We start from the raw sequence: 19,996 nt of genomic DNA on the forward strand, positions 1-19,996 counted from the left end.
AGTTAAGGCTGTCCTGGTATACTAATAATGTATGTTTTAGCTTAAAGCAGTGGCGGATCCAGGGAGGGGGGGGGGCGGGGTGTAAAAACACGTTAATGTTACCCTTTTTTGGAGATAGGGCCCCCCTGGCGCTCAAGATGGGGGGGGGGGGGGGGGGGGGTGCGATTTTTCAAATTTTCGAGGAACTCCCAAAAAATGTGCTCCCAAACCTCCCCCCCCCCCCCCCAACCCCCCACTGAGCGAATTTTCTGCCGGCGCGATTCTCAAATTTTGGGAGAGCAAAAAAAAAAAAAAAAAAAAAAAAAAAAATTAGTGTTCACTACCCCCCCCCCCCATTAAGCGAATTTTCGGCAGGCGCGATTTTCAACTTTTCGGGTGAAAAAAAAATGGGCCCCCTCCCCTAAGAAATCCTGGATCCGCGCCTGGCTTAAAGCAAAGTTTCTCATTGCTGTCCTCCCTCTTGAATTGTTTGCAAAGGTTGACAAATATTTCCGGTGATAATCGATCCCAGATTCCTGGGTCCCTGCATACATTTTAAGAAGGGTGAGGGGAATGGGGAATGGGAACTCTGATTTAATAAGGTACGCAGTACAAGGCCATGATTATTTTGTTTAGCATGAATGATTTCATCAATTAATATCTCTAAATCGGTATTTGACGCCAAATCCTCCCTTGTCACAAATTTAATACCTGATTTTAAAAATCTATACCACCACCATAGCGGTTACGATCACGCCTGAGTAATGTATAACCAGAATAAAAATGTCAGCATCATCAATATTATCACTCAAGTGTGTCCCGCTGAGTGTCAAGACATTCAAATCTAAATCATGGACAGTAAGAATCAATTCATCAATTTGTTTAGTTAGAGACAAACAATTCAAATGAGCTATTTTAAGACTTTTTTTCCAAAGACAGAGATACATTTGGACGTGCATCTTCAGAGCGTTGATTAAAATTTATTTTTACGAAATGCGTAGAGATATTCAAATCACTATCTGTAACTAACAAATAATCATCAATGCAATATTGATTGGGTAATTCTTTAAATAGGCACAAAAATTACATGTCCAGTACTTGTCGGATTGGAACAATGGGAGAGGAAACATTAGAACAATTCAAATGACTCAATGACTTACATTTATACAATTTAAATTGGTGACTGTGTCTCGTTCATCTCTTCACCTGCTTTGTGGTAGTCGATATCGGAGTACTTCGAACTATTCACGACGTGACTTTTTATTCTTGGTGCAGCTTCCCTGTGATCATAAAAAAGAGAAAGCACCATGAGTATCGTATACTAGGTACAAAGTTTGTCTTATGATGAAATCACGCACTAAAACTAATCCCAAGGTTATCATTAATATTATGAACGTATGAGTCATTTTGTTTAGTAACAAGTCGCGAATGTTACGAAAACATATCTTCTTCTCATCAAATGCATTTTTCGTAACTTTACAAAGAAGACATTGACCTTTTACTGATGCTTATTAAACTTGATGCTGACTTTTAAGAAACCGGGGTTTCTGAAGGTCTGAAATGATTGTTTTTTTAAATCACATTGCTTAAGATGTTGTATTTTCCCGCTCCCAGGCCTTAACTTGATACCAGGGAGGGAGGGGGCAGTGGCTTTGGTATTTTAGGGGGGGGGGTATTGAATTTTATGTTTTCAATTTGATTAATTTACTCGAGGGAAGAGTTTTTAGGACACAATTTCGGAGTACGATTTTAGAGGGACACTGCTGACGTCCTTCAGTTTTTCTTTCCAAGTAAGACGGGCTTTATGTGACTTTTAAGATGCATCATTGGCAACCTTTTCACATCAAAAGGGTCCATTTGAGATTTCTTGACAATAATGTCATCTCGCACGATTAAAAAAACAATTATGATTTCTGAATCATAGACAAAACATTAGATTCTCTGTGACGATCATCCGCAGATATTAAATGAACAAAGCCAATGAATTTTTAAAATCCTACCATCCGATGTTTTCTCCCTCTTCTATCGTTTCTGGTATCTTTTTGCCTCTGGTTTCTGGAAGGAAGTAGGAAGTTCCTGCCCCGATGAAAGCAAAGCAGCCAAAAATGACGGGAGGAAACGGATTCCAGATTTTGGAAAGGAGCAGGATCAGTGGGGCTAAAATGTTGGACATGTTTGAGCAGAGGGTACACATGCCAAGAGCAGAAACCCTGGAAGATAAAGATTCCAAGCGAATCAATAACAGAAAGAAAAAAATATAACAAACAAGTATTTCAATGTTAACGAAGCTATTTTTGTAATTACAATTAAGGACATGCACATTAAACATGTATTTCATAAATAAAGGAGTTCGATGTTCCTTGAAAGTGACTGAACGTAGAATTAAGGCTGTCCTGGTATACTAATAATGTTTGTGTAGCTTAAAGCAAAGTTCCCCATTGCTGTCCTCCCTCTTGAATTGTCTGCAAATGTTGACAATTATCTCCGGTGATAATCGATCCAAGATTCCTGGGTCCCTGCATACAATTTATGAAGGGTGACAGTAATGGGGAATGGGCGACCATTATTATCTCATTACCTTTCGCATTGTGTTATTTCCACGGGAGTTACTAAAGCAACTAATAACAAGTGGTTCTATATATATGTATATGTGTGTGTGTGGGCGTGTGTGAGTGTGCGGGTGCGTTATGACTATTACCTAACTGGAGTCGGAATAATCTCACAAGCATGGAGGTAGACAATGCAGAAGGAAGATGTGATGGCAAACTTTCCAATCATTGCTACTGCGGCTCGTCCAATACCAAACGCTGTCAAGAGACCAAAATGATAATGTGCTATTATATATTAATATATATTAAAGGAGAAGGGAAAGGACAAGAAAAGTCTACGCCTGAACCATAACCCGCCCCCTTAATCAGTACCTGATAATATTCTATTATCGGAGGAAGACCGGCGCCCCACCCCCTCCCCAATCGTTCCCATACCCCCTCATTATATAGACTCATGCTACGCCACTGGCAAGGTATTGCGTATTATAGGCTCCCAATCAAGTGACTACAATTACCTTCGATGTAAGTACGTGTTTCTTAAATTAGCAGACTTCGAATTTTGAACGTCAAGTCTAAACTATCAATTCGAGTCCTTCCGTTGTATGCCCAAGTATTGTCCTGTCAGCCCTTGCCCTTTGCAGCTCACCAGTCAGTAGGAAATATAATGCACACAGTTTTGACAACTAGGGGCCTATTATCCTAACCTATTTCAGCATGCTGGAACGCATTCGTAAAATTCGAAACGGTTATACTTATATTATGGAAACAGTTTTATGGAAACAAAGCAATAAATTATTTCCACTCCTACTTTTTAAGGTGAACAAACGGAGCATTGATGCATGAATCTTAAGGTCCATACCTGAAAATCGGTAGACTGAAATCATTTCTTCGGAAAGAGAGAGATAGAGATCAATACTACCTGAATGACGAAATTGGCAGATGACCAATTTTCTTTTGAGACGATACAAACAAAATCCTATCATTTTCATTTCAAAATTTTGTTGCTAGAACTACTAAACTTACGAATGAAAATTGTGGCTAAAATGGCGGCTCCAGATAAGGCCATAAAGAAAATGTAAACCGGTCTTCTCCCCCACTTTTCAAGTGGACGAATGACACAGAAAATAGCAGGAATCTCAACAGCACCCGCAATAGCAAAGGCAATGTATTTGTTGACTCCAAGAGAATCGGTGCTCATGGATATGCCGTAGTACACCACCGTGTTTACAGATCTGGGGGAGAAAAATGATGATAACAAAAATAATTATTAGAAGAAAAAATATACAAAAATAATAATAATAATAATAATAATGATAATAATGATAATGATAATAATGACATATCAAATACTAAAAATAACATTAATAATAATGATAAAGATATTGATTGCAATGATAATACTGATAATAATAGTAATACATATTAATGATAATAATACAAATAATAATGATAATAATAATAATAACAATAATAATTTTAAAAATGCAGTCAAATGTTACATCATCAAATCTCTTCTTAAAGGAAACCAAACCTTCATACTAAGTTACTTTTATTGTAAAGTTTAAGATATTTGAAAAATATCGGTGAAAATTTGAACAAAATCGGGCAAGGAATAAGGAAGTTAGAGTGTGTGTGTGTGTGTGTGTGTGTATTGGGTTTTTACAGACGTGTATCAATCAGATATGATTATTTACGTCTGGGACCGACCTTTAAACGTCACCTTCCGAAAGACGTGACTCAGTTTCGAACCTGCGTCCTCGGCTGAATCAGTTTGTAACTTCCACTTTTTAGCTGGATTACAGGCGCACGCCACAACGCCTAGTTGTGCTTTTTGAAATGACTAGTCACTAGAGGGCGGTATTCAATTTGATGACATCATCTGTGGACAACTCTCCATGCCTTTTGTACATCAAATTTCATGTTTTTCCTTCTTTCTTGTGATTGAGATAATCTACTCCCCTGAAAGCAAGATATAGAATGCAAAATGATATTCTACTTCACATGTTATGAAGTCGGATCAAGAACACAAATAAATACGAAGAAAACGAAAAAATTGTGAAATTTTATGTACAAAAGGCATGGAGAGTTGTCCACAGATGATGTCATCAAATTTAATACCGCCCTCTAGTGACTAGTCATTTCAAAAAGCTCTAACTTCCTTATTCCTTGCCCGATTTTGTTCAAATTTTCACTGAATTTATTCAAATCTTTTAAACTTTACAATAAAAGTAACTTAGTATGAAGGTTTTGGTTCCCTTTAAACTAACTTCATGTCAAATGCGCGTATACACACGCAAACACGCACACACATACACACACACACGCGCACGCGCACGCGCACGCACACATATGCACCCCCACACACGCCCACGCGCACATTTATGTTTGTGTATGTAATATTTGGCTCATTCAGGATTGTAGTCCTTCCTTTTTTTTGGGGGGGGGGGGGAGAAATTTATGAATTCTAAACATAATTGCTTGGATTAAAGCCGGAACATCAACCAAATTGGGCGGTGAAATAATATTACAAACATCAGACATTAGAAGGTTATGCTCGTGTCAGATTTGTTAGCCTATGTTATATTTCACTCAATCATTGAGTTATTAGTGTAAATATGTATTGAAATTATGGAAATTAAAACCTTGCTTGAGGATAAGAGGAAGAAAAAAAATGCTCATGTCAGATTATATAAACATGTATATAGGCTACGATACTTACAACTGGAACATGAGGTTTAGCGTGTAGAGACGTAAACGAGGTCTGCGTAGTAGTTCAATCAAACCCTGGTCTCCACCGCCCTCGACTTTCTACTTGAAAAAAAAAAATAACACCGAACAATTGATTTAATGATTAAATAGGGAAATGTAATTTGGTCTAGCGACAAATTCACTTAGTCAGCTTTCTGTCTTTGCCTACAAACTGGCTCAGGCAACCACGGTTCGAAACTGAGTCTCGTCTTTCGGATGGTAACGTTAAAAGTTGTTCCCTAGACGTAAATACTCATATATGATTGATACACGTCTGTAATTTTTTTTACACACACAAGTACACTTGGTCAAAAGTGATAAACGTAAGAAAAACACCGAATAAGCATACATTTTATCTAGGACCTCTCGTACTCGTACTAGTTTTGATATAACAATTCATCAAAATACCCCAATTTTACTACTGTATCAACATTACGTCCAAGATTTCCTGAGATGTGAAAAGTGAATGAGAGAGAGAGAGAGAGAAAGAGAGAGAGAGAGAGAGAGAGAGAGAGAGAGAGAAAGAGAGGGGAAGGTGGATGGGTTATACTAGAATGAACTTACCATATCCGTTTTCACATTGTCCAAGTTGAATGTCTCTTTAATTTCGGCTCCATTGACTTTGCCTAGTTTGCGCATGATCTCCGTTGCTTCCCTGACACGGCCCTTTGACAACAACCAACGTGGAGATTCAGGAGCCAGCCTTTTCAAAACATAGAAGGATTTACCAATAATTGAATTTTTTATTTTCCGATACAAGTTTAAAAGTGTTTTCACAAATACCGAAGAAGAGAAAAATATAGCATGAACAGAAACGAAACAAAAATAATAACAACACAAAAGAGAGCAAAATTAAAAAAACAAAAAACAAATGGCGTTGCTGCCTTCACATTTTATTCTGGTAAGGTCAGACTTTTAGATCTAGTTGCCTTTTTATCATGCAAGATCACCTTTTGCTGAACTAACTGAAAATACTTAACTTCTTATGAGCAGAAGTGGTCCAGTTTGATTACATTGTTCGGGAGTGTCCTGAAAAGGACTTCTCCCGTAACCTACCAGCTGTCAACAATTATCTACTTATTCTACTACTACTACTAATACTACTACTACTACTACTACTACTACTACTACTACTACTACCAATTATATATGTATCTTAACTTCTAATAAATAATATATATGGACCTAGGTTGTTTATTTCTTTTTATTATGTTAAAATACTAAAAAAACAAATCAAACAAACACACAAACTATTGTGTTTGTTTATGTTCCTACTTTTATTTTGCGCCTTGAGCGCATCATCCTACGTGGAGTTGGAGCATTATAATTACTGATTATTAATTATTGCTATTACCATCATAACATAATGATACTATTGATGATGATAATATTAATAATGATAAAAATAATAGGGTCTTATTTATCCGGGGTAGCCACACATTAGAAATACTACTCTACATGTGGGCCATAAAAATGTTATTACCCTTTTTGATAGCTTTGCCAAGTTCCCATTTATTACGCCTGGGTAAAGAGGGACAAATGTGGGCAAAACACCTTGTACAGGTATAATTGCACCATGGAAAGATCGAACCCGAGACCCTCTCGTATGGTAGTCAAAAGCATAAATTAGCAATATACGACGGTGCTCCCACACAACAACGATAATACAAAATATGTTGTCTTACACGTATATGAAGAGCAGAGCAGCAGGTAGCAAGGAAACAATCAGCTGCAGATGACGCCAGTTCCTAACGTAGAATGCTAGCAGGGATAATAACATGTAGCCTAGTGCAAAGTGGATCCATATCACATTACCAGCAATGGCTCGCTTGGAAGGACCAATCATTTCATTTGCTAAACGTAATTGAACAAAGAGATAAATAGGTTTATTGTAGGTCCATAATCATATTTCCTCTATTATTGTTAAAGATATGATTAGTTTTGGAAGCGGCCCCTCTGTGGAAGCTTTTATTACCAATCATGTGAAAGAATATGTTTTGACTAATACGTGATGATACAAATTTTGCCGGGAAACCGCCTACTAATTGATATATTTGGTAAATTATCATATCGATCTAGCTGCCTGGACAGATTTCGCGAATGCACTTCAAAATTGAACATTTAGGCACATATTTCTGCTCTGTTGCGAATTTAGGTTGATGTATTGCCATCTAAACCTCTGAAGGCAATATTTAAACAATTTTGAATGGATATTTTGTGAACAAATGTGATGCTTGGTCATGTACTCCAGTTCAGGTGTAAAAATACATATTTCGAACTGCAATTCACCCGACTATATGAGTTTGTTAAGGGTTTTACTCGAAACAGGGAGTTCTTGTTTTGTGTGTGTACTACTACTACTCCTACCACTGGTAATTGTGCGTATGCACATGAAAGTCTATAATTTGTTTTCTTGAATGGCATGAAAGAAAATCAGCAGTGAAGTTCCAAACAATGAAGAACAAAACATTACTAGTAGTAGAAGAAGAAGAAGTAGTAGTAGTAGTGGTAATAGTAACATATATTTTTGGAATTCTATTCTTGCTGCTTCTAATTCTGTCGTGATACAATTTTCGTTGTTTTCTTCATAATCAACCTCTTTATATCGCTTTGAGACTCTCTGAGTTTTATTTATAACGTAATTTCATAACTAGTACTCAATATTTGGTACCTTACCAAGTACGAAGGCTGATTGGAACATTCCAATCGTAAACGCCCCTGTGATCATTCTCAGTACCATGAACATCCAGATGTTGACGGAGAATGATAGGGCTGTTCCGCTAATTATAATGGCAGTCGTGCACGTGAACAGGGTCTGATGACGTCCATACCTTGAGACAAAATGATCAGAAAAGACATGGCTCTCTTATCAACTTTGATGGCACATTGAAATTCGGTATGTATTTTATTCATAACTTCATCGATATGTAGGATCTGTGTGGAAATGCCTTATCTGTATGTATCAACAGTAGGCCTATTAAACTCATAATGTTGCTTAGAAACATCATTGTCATTTAATTTCATGTATTTGGGTAAACAACGTTTTGAACCGGAATTGATGAAAATTACTCAAATTTTCAGGACATTTTACCATAGATGAATGATGTAGAATATAGTCTTCTTAAACATTCATAAGCTTGTAAGTGTATGCTTATAGATCATGCAGGGGGCTTCACTCAAACATTCAACTTAAAGATATGCTAACCATACCCCTATTTTAAGTAAACCATCCCATATTAAATAGATATACCAATATCAAAGTACCTTGAACTATTTCTTCAAGTTTTCTGCTGTAAAACTGTTGAAGTCAATGATACTTAAATGATGAAAGAATAGTAAGCAAGTAATTACCGTTGGTGAAGGTGATGGGACAAACTATCACTTCCGAGGCGATCTGGATGAAGCTATCTTTCCAAAGCGAAGCTGAGGAAAAATAGCGTATACATTCAGATCGCCGAGGAAGTGATAGTTTGCCATCGCCTGAAACCAAAAGGTGATTATTTGCTTTATATTCCACATCGGAAACATTTTACTTCTTCCGTCATTTTAGAGCAATAAGTCATCAATTAACAGCTAGCAAACAGTTGTATGATACGTACAGTGCATGCAGTACTAACGTACGTACACGCAACGTATCCAATCTTCAGTGAAAGTGCGTTGCACTGTGTAGATAGTACTACTATCTACACAGTGCAACGCACTTTTCTTCTTCCATCAATGATGGGCGAACTATCTTTCATCACGTGATTTACTTTTGACCAATCGTAGCGCAAGAGTCTTTGTATGTGGATAACACGTATTTACCTGATTCAATTAGGTCCATGATTAGGTAAACCGGTTGGATTTTACGCCATTGATCAATGCTATGCTTGTCCCCACAAATTCACCCTACAATGATGGACGAAATTTCTTTCATCACGTGATTTACTTTTGACCAATCGTAGCGCAAGAGTCTTTGTATGTGGATTATAACACGTATTACCCTGATTCAATTAGGTCCATGATTAGGTAAACCGGTTGAATTTTACACCATTGATCAATGCTTTGCTTGTCCCCACAAATTCACCCTACCACAGGGCACATCTCCTCAGGGTCAGAGCAAGGGTCCATGTGCGTGTGTAATTCTTCTTTTGAATGTAGGGCATATAGTTTTGATAAAGTCTTTAAATGCCACAAAAATAATCTCCCTGTGCCACATTGCAATTTTTAAGGGATATCGAATATACCAAAGGCTTTGAGATCGTTGAACTATTTCCAGTGCAACAATACTCTATACCAGTGTTAAAAAGGTTGTCATGGAGCTATTCAAGGCCGGAAAAGGGGAAATTTAGGAAAGCTGTTCTATGGCTCAAAAGCAATCCTTTCGTCAATTGGTGCCCATGTATTTGTGCAAAATTGCGCGTGTGGCAAATAAGCAATAGTGCAGAGAGGTGAAGAAAGCCATACAAATCGGTAGTGAAATTCTTACACACCTGTCAGAGAACAATCCAAACGCCAAAGACCCGGCGGCAGTACCAGCGAAGAAGAGAGATTGCGCAAGTGCAGACTGGTACCCCAATCCGCAAACTAAATTGAACTAAAAAAAGAAGAACAGAATTTAATAAGGCTCGTTCCGACATGATGCGGTAAATTGTCGCAAAAAAGAAAGAAGGAAAACAAAATAGCGGCTGTATTTAAAATGTTTATGAATGGATGACAAAAGGTTGCCGCAAGGACGATTCGCATATTCATTAAGCTCTATGTTATAACATACAGAAATGTGAAGCGTATTAAACTTGATATGTGATCATAAAAATAAAAAACGAACGAACAAGAAAATGATGCAGTTCACTGCTTTGCACTCTATAACATAATCACAAAGTTCAGGTACTTCAAACAACGTATACCGGTATGCCCGGGATGACAAAATAATGCCCGGATCTTATTTAATTTGCAGTTCTAAAATCAATAGAAGTAGACCAGCTAAACATTGATAAGGGCTGTAGGAAAAACAAACCCACGTCAATTTCGACTTCAGCAAATGATGTCACGTGCATATAAGTTTCCACAGAAAAATATAATACTTTCCTGGTTTAAATGGGAGCAGACATGATGAAAACTAGATGAATTTGTCATTTTATTGAGGTTTATACGTATAAATTCAACAAGCATTTTTTCTATTTTTAAAAACTAACTTACGTCCTGTTCCACTGTCCTCTCCTTAGTTTCTTGGTTGTCATATACCCAACCAGCATCACAAGAAAATGTGTTGGATTCCTGTAGATCAAGATCTGGACTAAAATCGGCTCCGCTTGTATTATAACGAATACAAGATGAGTATACCTTTTCCGTCTGAGAATCGTTCGAGTAGTCCCAAGGGATGCCGACTTCTCTTTTCTCTAAGGCGCATTCTCTGGAAGTATTGAACCCGTAGCTTCCACAGTCTACCGAATCCCATTCTGGTATCTTTCAATGAAAGGGATAAAACAGAAAACGCATTTTCACTGTACTTTCACTATCCTACTACTACTACTACTACTACTACTACTACTACTACTACTACTACTACTACTACTAATTCCTAATTCTACTACTACTTCAAATACTTCTGCTACTACTACTACTACTACTACTACTACTACTACTACTAATACTACTACTACTACTACTACTACTACTACTAGTAGTAGTACTACTAGCTACTACTACTACTACTACTACTACTACTACTACTACTACTACTAATTCCTAATTCTACTACTACTTCATATACTTCTGCTGCTACGACTACTACTACTACTACTACTACTACTACTACTACTAATTCCTAATTCTACTACTACTTCAAATACTTCTGCTACTACTACTACCAGGGGCGGATCCAGCCGGCGGCAAGAGGGGGGGGGCCGAAATCTTGAGAAAATATTTAGCGGCGAATCAGCCACCGGTGAACGGCAAATGATCGGGGGGGGGGGGGTTGGTAAGAGCACATATTTTTTTTTTTTTTGGGGGGGTCCAGTTTTTTGGGAAAAATTTTGCTGGTGAATAAGCGGGGGGGGGGGTGGATGCTGTAGAGGAGGAACATTTTTTTTTTTTTGGGGGGGGGGGGGGGGAGGTGAAATGTCATTTTTACATGACTTTCTTTTTAACTCTCACTTTCACCTATCCCAGATAACCCTAAGTTGTTTGTTGCTGCTTTCTATGTAGTTGATAATGCATGATTAAAATAAATAGAGAGAGAGAGAGAGAACCACCATCAGTATGCAATGGTTCAGGGTTTGTGTAATGTACATTTGAAACCATTTCTTAGCGTCTCGACCCTAAAAAAATAGCGAAACTGTTTTTGAGGAAAAGCATCATACTGAAATGCTGTTTATCATCATCATCATCATCATACTAATACTGATAAGGGCTATAGACAATGTGGTATCGGCACAGTAAGATCGGGTATTTTTATAAAGGTATTCCAAAATGACATTCTGATAATCAATATTTTGTTCTGTATTCATATGTATATACGCATAATACAACTGATCTTTATGATTTCTTAACGTGACATAGCTTCTTCTCCCCCTGCAAATAAAAAAGAAAACAAGGTTATTTAATAAAAGGATCATGCGACAAAATGATCATTGTGATTCAAATTGATGCAAGGATTTTTTTGAATAACCAATGCTTTTCACAAGAATCTTCTTTGTAAAAACGACTTTTACAAAATCTCAGCCATGCAATTCTGCCACTGTGCTGTAAGATCACTTTCAGATTAGGAGAAGTGTATTCTTTAATGAGTTTTATAAATTGAATGGAACGTCTCAACTCAGTAAGCATGGCTGAGATTTAATCACAATCATTATTTGTCGCTTAATCCCTTTTAATGACCTTGTTTTCTTTCTCGTTTGCAAGGGGAGAAGAAGCTATGTCACGTTAAAGACATCATAGAGATCAGTGTTTTATGCGTATATATTATATACACAGGCCCCGCGGAATGTTTATCAAAGTGGGGGCCTAAAGTATTTACGATCAGGTAGAGAGGGGGTAGCGAGCGAAGCGTAAATTGGTGTGGGGGCCGGTTTAGGGGCGGAGCCCCTGGAAGCTCAGGGGTTTTAGGCATTTAATTACGGTCAGAGAAGCACAAATATTTTGATGCCGCATTTTTGTCACTGGCAGGTCACAATATTTTTGTTGAATGACGTAAATCATGGTCTGAAGCAATATTTTATTCAAATGAGACACTTGCTAAAGACTAACAATTTAATGTTGACCATTTATTTTCATGAGTAAATTTTATAGGTGAAAATAAAAATTCTGTTTAAAATATAAAACAAGCGAATACCGTATCATCTCTTCCTCTCACATATTATGGCATATTTGTTTTTTAGAGCAATATATACATGATGCTGCTTGTAAGTGTCGGCTTGCATGGTGATGTAGATATACAGTAGGTTTGCGGGTGCACCATGTGTGAGAGAGAGAGAGAGGTTTGAGGAGTCCAAGAAAGATTACCGAGTCAGAGTCCTTTTCAGGACTCCTCAAACCTCTCTCTCTCTCTCACACATGGTGCACCCGCAAACCTACCGTATAATATATACATGTATAAGTAAAGCAAGTGTCGCTGAAAGTTGCGTTATTGCGTCCTGGACTCACCAAATAACCAAATCTCACGCATGAATTTTGTAAAAAGCAGTGAGTAATTGCGTCCCGTAGGACGCAACAACAATTCCTAGGTTGGTATCCGGAAGTTGGAGAAGAATCATTTTCGCATCGTATATTGCTTATAATTTCAATGATTTACACATCTATCCAATCTGTCCATATAGTGTAACAGTAACGACCCATATGCATGGGCGTAAATCTGTAATTGATACCTATTGTTCAGGGGGGATGATCTATTCATTCATCCCCCCTGAACAATAGGTATTACGTAAGGATTTACGCCCATGCCCATATGTGATCCAGCCGGCAGCATAAGAGGGGGGGGGGGGGGGGCAAATCTTGAGATTTTTTTTTTTCCTTGGGGGGGGGGTCGTTTTTTTTTTGATGGTAAAATTTACGTTACTATCCTATTTATTTTACCGGTTTGGGAGGCTAGGGGGGGGGCCTGGGCCGGTAGAATCGGCCCGTGGATCCGCGCCTGACTACTACTACTACTACTACCACTGGCATACTGGTGTATGTGTGTGTGTGTGTGTGTAGGGGGGCTGGGGCTTTTGCCCCTTCTTAATTAAACTAAAAGAAGTACCACCCCAAAGATATCAACAACAAAAAGGGAAAATAAAAGGAAAGAAGAAAAATAGGGAAAACACCGAAAGAAAAAGAAGTAGAAGGTGAATGGAAAGGGAACGAAAGAAAGTAATATTCCCCTTTTATGCCTATATAACCCATACCAAGATACAAGATACAAGATACAAGATATTTTATTTGGTCTTTGCAAACAAGTTACATAGAAAATTGTTTTCCACTGGCGTAGTTACAGTCATATTCAACAAAATACATAATTACAAGAAATAAATACATCACGTTTATAGAATGAAATAGATGAAATGAGGTACAAATACATGCAAAAGATAATGAAGCGACAAAAATGGTCATTGGTACATGTACTTCAAAACATGAGTTTCAGAATGTTATTTCAAATCATACAATTTAATTTCCGACGCAGAAGTTTAACGTTTAACCTGTGAGTTGAATTTATGAACAGAGTCGGGTACAAATGAATATCTGAATCGTGAAAGGCGGGTTGGGGTGGGGCGAAGTCGGATACCAGAACGACTTAATGAATAAAATAAATGAAGTGGATGGGTATTGTCTTTCATGATTGCACAGACCTTATCAACAATTTGCTCAGTACAATGAGACTCGACAGAAGCTAATTCTACCCTAATTATGCGTTTTGCTATTTTACGTGGCCTTTCCAATTTCTTTTTGTCCTGTTTTGAGAGATTGCCAAATGAACATATAATATTGAAAAGCAGGACACTCTTTATTATTGAATTGTAGAACAGGGTCAGGATTGTTGCATCTATATGGAAACTTTTCAACTTACGCAGAAAAAACAACCTCTTGTTAGCTTTCTTAAACACCGATTGTGTGTTATCCCTCCATGATAATTTGTCATTTAAGACAGTTCCAAGATACTTATAGTTTCCAACCTGTTCAATCGCCTCATTATGAATGATCACACTCTCGTGGTCTGTACCTTTTCGACGGAAGTCGATCACCATTTCTTTGGTTTTGGTTGTGTTTAATGTTAAGTAATGATCATCACACCAGCGAATGAATTCGTCTACCTGTGAGAAATAATCAATCGCCTGATCAGACAAAAGAGCAACAATTACGGTGTCATCAGCATATTTGAGTATGCTACAGCAAGAAGTTGAGCTTACACAATCACTTGTATATAGTGAAAACAAAACCGGGGATACCGCTAACATTCGTAACAATATGTTATTGGTTCCATCAAGTGTATACCCTAACATTTCTTTCATTTTGAATAATCTCCTTAGCCTTGCAAAACCGACCGTAAACAGAGCTCACGTTTTGCACTTTGAGGCCTATGTAAAGAGGTAAAGTCTATGTGTTTAAAAAGTTAGACCTAAGAAATAATGTATTTTTTATGATTACAGTAAACGTGTATTACAAAACTAAATGATCGAATTTTCCTAGTAAATCTTCAAAAGACCTTTCTCTCGTATCTACCAACTAACTTTATGCAGTATCATGACATTTCTTTCAACTCTGAGGGGAGACATGTATAATATGTTACGACCAGCAGGGGCAGCAAAACAGGGGAATCCTGGAAAATGCGAAAAGTCAAATTTTCTCCAGCTCTTCTTCAATTTCAAAGAGTATTTTGTGAAGAAATGTAGTGAGCGAACAAAAAGACTTAAATATAGAGTACACCATATTTCAGCTCTGAAGTGCTCTAAATATTAAAACAAAATAAAATCTGTTCGCTCGCCACTACGTTCCCTCTTACAATTAACTTTAGCTTTAACATTAAAATAGAACTGTAGAAAATTACATAGAAAGAGACTCCATTGGCTAAGGTCTAACCAGACAAATATCGGGTCTTTTCCACATAATCCGGGGACCGTTGATTTAATTGAGAGGTCTCTTCCCGAAAAAGAATGTTTAAAGGGGTCTTCCCAGATATTTGAGCGTCTAAATGATGTTTTAACGCTGCTTACCTCTAATGGACAAATACAAAGATAGGGAGTAAGCTCAGCCTTGAGATGAAAAGTGCTCAAAAATGCAAAGTTACAAAATACACAATGTGAATTTTCCTAGCTCGATCCCTACGCGGCCCCGCACAATAATATATATAATTCACTGAGGGCGTCGTTAGAAATTAAATGTTTATACAGGAAAAAGCAATTGTTTTTAATTGTGATATTGGGGGAGGGGGGGGGGGGGGGCTGGGAGGGCAGAGTACAGCCTCTAGATTCAACGGATTGATAGTATGAACGGGTATTGCAATCGTGGCGATTCTGAAAATATTGGCTCAGCCCCCTCAAAAATGTTCGCTCCTTACTGACTACCGATAAAAACCAAGGCTACTATGACTCCTTTAGTACGAGCGCTTATACTTTGACACATTTGAACCTGGATAATTCAAAAGTTACTACTGATACAAGACAAAAATTCCTCTGATTGCTGATGTTACGATTAAGAAATAGTGCGTTTTCACAATCGGTAAAATATTACCTGCTTTACGTAAGCTTTCATTTGCTATTCTGCAGGCTTCTTGAGACTTAGCTACGATAATTTTCTAAGCAAGCTTACCGATAGTTAAACAATAACTCTTTCTCAAACTTACAACTAATATAAAATATATCATATTTGAACATTTGGAAAGTTTTATTGTGGAGAATCTATGTTCAGTGATATTAAATGATAGTTTATATTTTGTTATCTAGATTCTCAATTTGTTCACTCAATCCCATAGCATCTGTACTGGATTCACCAAAACTTAATTCACACTCACCATTGCCATTATGTATTATAATTTGTACCTAATGCTCCCATCATCTTTTGTTTGCCATTGTAATACAAAATATTTGCAAAGGTAATTTTCCCTTGTGTTATGTGTTATATAATGGGCATGGCAATATAATGTACCGTGATGGTGTTATTGTATTCTTGTAAGAATAAATTCAGGTTCTGGACAATGCATGGCAAATACGAAATATGTTGTTACGCAGAGGTTCCTTTCACGAAATTTGAGCGATTTTTGTGAAAAACCTCTGCTACTATTTATTATTAGGATTATCATTCGTATGGACTTGCTGTCACTGGTATTAATGGAAACGAAAAATCATTCTTTCAAACTGAAACGGCAGGAAGCTTCTTTAAAAAAAAAAACTTAAGTATTGAAATGCTCCTATGAGAAGAGTTTTGTGTGTTTTGAATAGTGCATTAACGAGCCTGAAGCCAATCGCATATTTGACTGTAGGTAGATGCAGGGGCGGCGCAATTTTTTGTTTTGTTAGGGGGGCGACACAGGGGGTGTCTGAGGGGGGGGGGGGGGGGACGTGCCCCCTCCGAAATTGAAGATATTTTTTTAAGTGATGCATTAATGGCTCAATTTGGTGCATACTTTTTGCCAAATTAAATCTCTGATTTTTTTCAGTTAGTAAAAGGTTCTTCGTTGTCAATCAATGTTTGAGCTTCCGGTAATGTGAATGTAATAATGACGCGTCCATTTCTGATCGCCTGATTTGGCTCGCTTTTTTTCTTTTCCCTCTCCCCCACCCTCCCTTACGTCATAACTTACACTTTATAGTTCTCTTCCTCCTTGTCTTCCCCATCCTTTTTGTTTTCTTCCCCTTTTTTTTCTTTCTTTTTCTTTTCCTGTTTCTCCTTCCCTTCCTCTTCCTTTTTTGAAAATGATAGGGGCGGCCGCCCCCTGCTCCCCCTGTGGCGCTGCCCCTGTGTAGATGGCAGGTTATCACTAACTTACCAAAAATCCTCATTGAAACGCTTCTCAAACCATCAAAGTATATTCCCACTCAAAGTTTCGAGGTGGATAGGACCGATGCCATTGTAACACAAGAAGTTTGGGTCATTTTCCCCATTTATTGTAATCTGAATGGAATTTAGCCCTGGGGCTGCCATTTTCAGTATTCTAAATACACCATTCAATTCAATTCAATTCAATTCAATTTAATAAAAGAGGAATTTGTCATAAAAAAACACGTGAGTTTAAAGTGTGCCCCAAATAGGGAAAATATGCACTCCATAATTTTCTTCAATTATGTATCTGGTTAATACCAACCTTGCACCAGTGATCAGCTTCTCCAGAAAGAAACATGAAGACCAGGATCTGCCATGGAGCGATGAATTCAAAGAGACACAGCAGGTTGTAGACCCATATTTGATACCGACCAAACTCTCCAAGTTCAATGAGCACATTATCAAACTTTCTTTCTTCTTCCTTCATCATCTCGTATACTAAATGAATCCTCGAAGTCACAGCCACCAAGTCTAGTCGCTTCAAAGATCACGCTGACAATGAGGATTGAGGTAGACTGATAGAACACGAATACTCTGGTACTCCGGTAGGCCGATATGCTGCACCCTTGAGTGGCATAGCAAGGTCTCGGTCACGATCGGGAATGCTTCACAACTTGCATCGAACATATTTTCGCTTCATGAACAAATAGAACGAGAACTGTTAGCGGAGTTCAGATTGATTGGGGGTGAAGGTTCATAATCTTCAAGGGTATATTTGATCAGGTGTGCTCTACATTGCGTTTTGCTGTCCATACGATCCTAGATATCTTACGACGTAAATTAAGAAGACATTTCGCTCTTTGTGCAGCAGCCTATCTAATCAGGCGATTCATGAGAAATCCCAAATATCAAAGGGTTTAATAACATCCCCATTAACCAGAAATTGAATACCCGACACCCATTTTGGCTACGCCACTATTTTGGACCTCGAGCGAGCGAACTTAGCTCATTCAAGGTTAAAGACTGCACTCTCAGCGAAACGAGACAAACAAAGTCGATCTAGACCAAGAAAAATATTTTTTCTCCTTCCAGATACGTACTTGACCCATGCAGTGAACTTGACTTGATAATATCCTTCAAGTTTAACATTGACTTTGAGAACCGAAGAATATATATTCTATTACGATTGATGAATCTAAACTCCATGAAAATATTCATGAAACTTAGAAGTAGGAATTAACAAAATATTGTTGATATTTAACTTTGGTATGACAATTGTTATAGATACCGTTGGTGCGGTTTGTCAGTGGTATCTCATTGGTTACAGAGCGAAATTAGGGAGAGGAATATTCGTGAGCCTTTAATTATGAGCATTTTCTTCATTTATTTGAGAAGGATACTTGCATTTAACACATAATCTTTTACTATAATGATAAAAAGGAATTGGTTTGAAATCAGTAATTATTGATGTGTCAATCAAATGTTGATATGTATACAAAATTTATCTGACGGACTTTGAATAGGACAAGATTATAGAAAAGGGAGCCCTACTTTACAATTTGTTTGAGTACCTGGCAGATGGGGTAAAAGTACATGCAGGGCTCTTTGAAAAACAGCATTTATGCTGATGAGGATCCATGGCAAAACTTTATCGTTATTATTATTATTATTATATTATAGAATTCACTCAACAGCACCCACAGAGGCCCTTCTTTAACATGCGACATACGACAGGGGCCTCCATGGTTTTATTTGTGTTAATTTTCTTTTTCTAAAATGACCATTATATTAATGAAAAGTACATCAAGGAAAAATTTTAGCATTCAATAACACGGTGAATTGTCGTGCAATAATTTAAAGCCCATCATTTATCCCAGATGGTAGAAAGAAACTGGTGATAAATCGTAACGGGGTTCACCACGACCTCGTGAAGACATAACGATATTGTCCGCAACCCAATAACTGTTTTTAGCAGCAGGCAACATTGTTTTTGTGTCAGTCCCATAGTTTTATACAAAAGAAGAGTAGTAAATTTGTCAAATTTCATAGCAATATGTCACACTTAAGCTATATGACTCTTTATCAAGTTAATCATGCCATCTGGCCCTGAACATCCTTCCTGAATATGTAGCATTTTCTCTCCTAAAAGTGTGTAATTTTGTTTGTTTTTATTTCCATAACAATACATTAGAAAGTTAAAAATAGACATGATAGCATAAATTTGGCAGATAGCCCATTTCAGTGATATAAGAAAGAAAGAAAGAGAAAGAGAGAGAGAGAGAGAGAGAGATAGAGAGGGAGAGATAGAGAGAGAGAGAGGGGGGGGGGGTAGCGACAACGAACAATGTAGAGGAAGATAACATGATTCAGTGTCACAAGTTGAACTTCAAGCAGTTCAAGTTCCAGGACAATTAATGTTCAATACATTCTTATTCTTAATGAATCATGGTAGGAGGTAACAGAGATAAGGATACAGTACAAAATATACAGTACATATGGCAGAGAGATTTAAAACAAATCCGCAATTAAAAAAAAAACAAACATAATGTTTTCATTGTGAATCCATGTAGTCGTCCATATAGGTATGTGACTGTGATATCCTGCATGCATCACATTAGTTGTTGCAGATCTCAATGTTCTTTAGTGTTTATGAGAATATGAAGGAATAAATGTACCTGTATAAAAAAAACAGATCAAATTAATAATTGACAAACATTGGTAGATCAGTCAAGAAATATTTCCGTGGACATGTCCATGTCCAAAACAAATGCTGACTAAAGCCTTTATGG

At 37.5% G+C, this 19,996-nt stretch overlaps 1 protein-coding gene across 2 annotated transcripts; it reads right to left on the reverse strand.

The window, feature by feature from the left end:
- Positions 1-330: 330 nt before the first annotated feature.
- Positions 331-17,984, reverse strand: LOC754631 (organic cation transporter protein). Of its 2 annotated transcripts, XM_030973565.1 has the most exons (12): positions 17,530-17,984; positions 10,455-10,721; positions 9,749-9,852; positions 7,953-8,107; positions 6,962-7,130; positions 5,841-5,979; positions 5,248-5,336; positions 3,552-3,760; positions 2,678-2,786; positions 1,980-2,189; positions 1,140-1,259; positions 331-523 (listed from the first exon to the last, which is right to left on the reverse strand). In XM_030973565.1, exons 1-11 carry the CDS (start codon positions 17,695-17,697, stop codon positions 1,151-1,153), a joined length of 1,728 nt encoding a protein of 575 aa, XP_030829425.1. In that variant the 5' UTR covers positions 17,698-17,984; the 3' UTR covers positions 331-523; positions 1,140-1,150. The 2 variants fall into 2 exon arrangements, with proteins under 2 accessions (XP_030829425.1, XP_030829424.1); XM_030973564.1 differs by having other exon boundaries at positions 331-1,259.
- Between the last annotated feature and the right edge of the window lie 2,012 nt (positions 17,985-19,996).

Source organism: Strongylocentrotus purpuratus, unplaced genomic scaffold (assembly GCF_000002235.5).
Source record: "Strongylocentrotus purpuratus isolate Spur 01 unplaced genomic scaffold, Spur_5.0 spur5_scaffold_6, whole genome shotgun sequence".
NCBI lineage: Eukaryota > Metazoa > Echinodermata > Echinoidea > Camarodonta > Strongylocentrotidae > Strongylocentrotus > Strongylocentrotus purpuratus.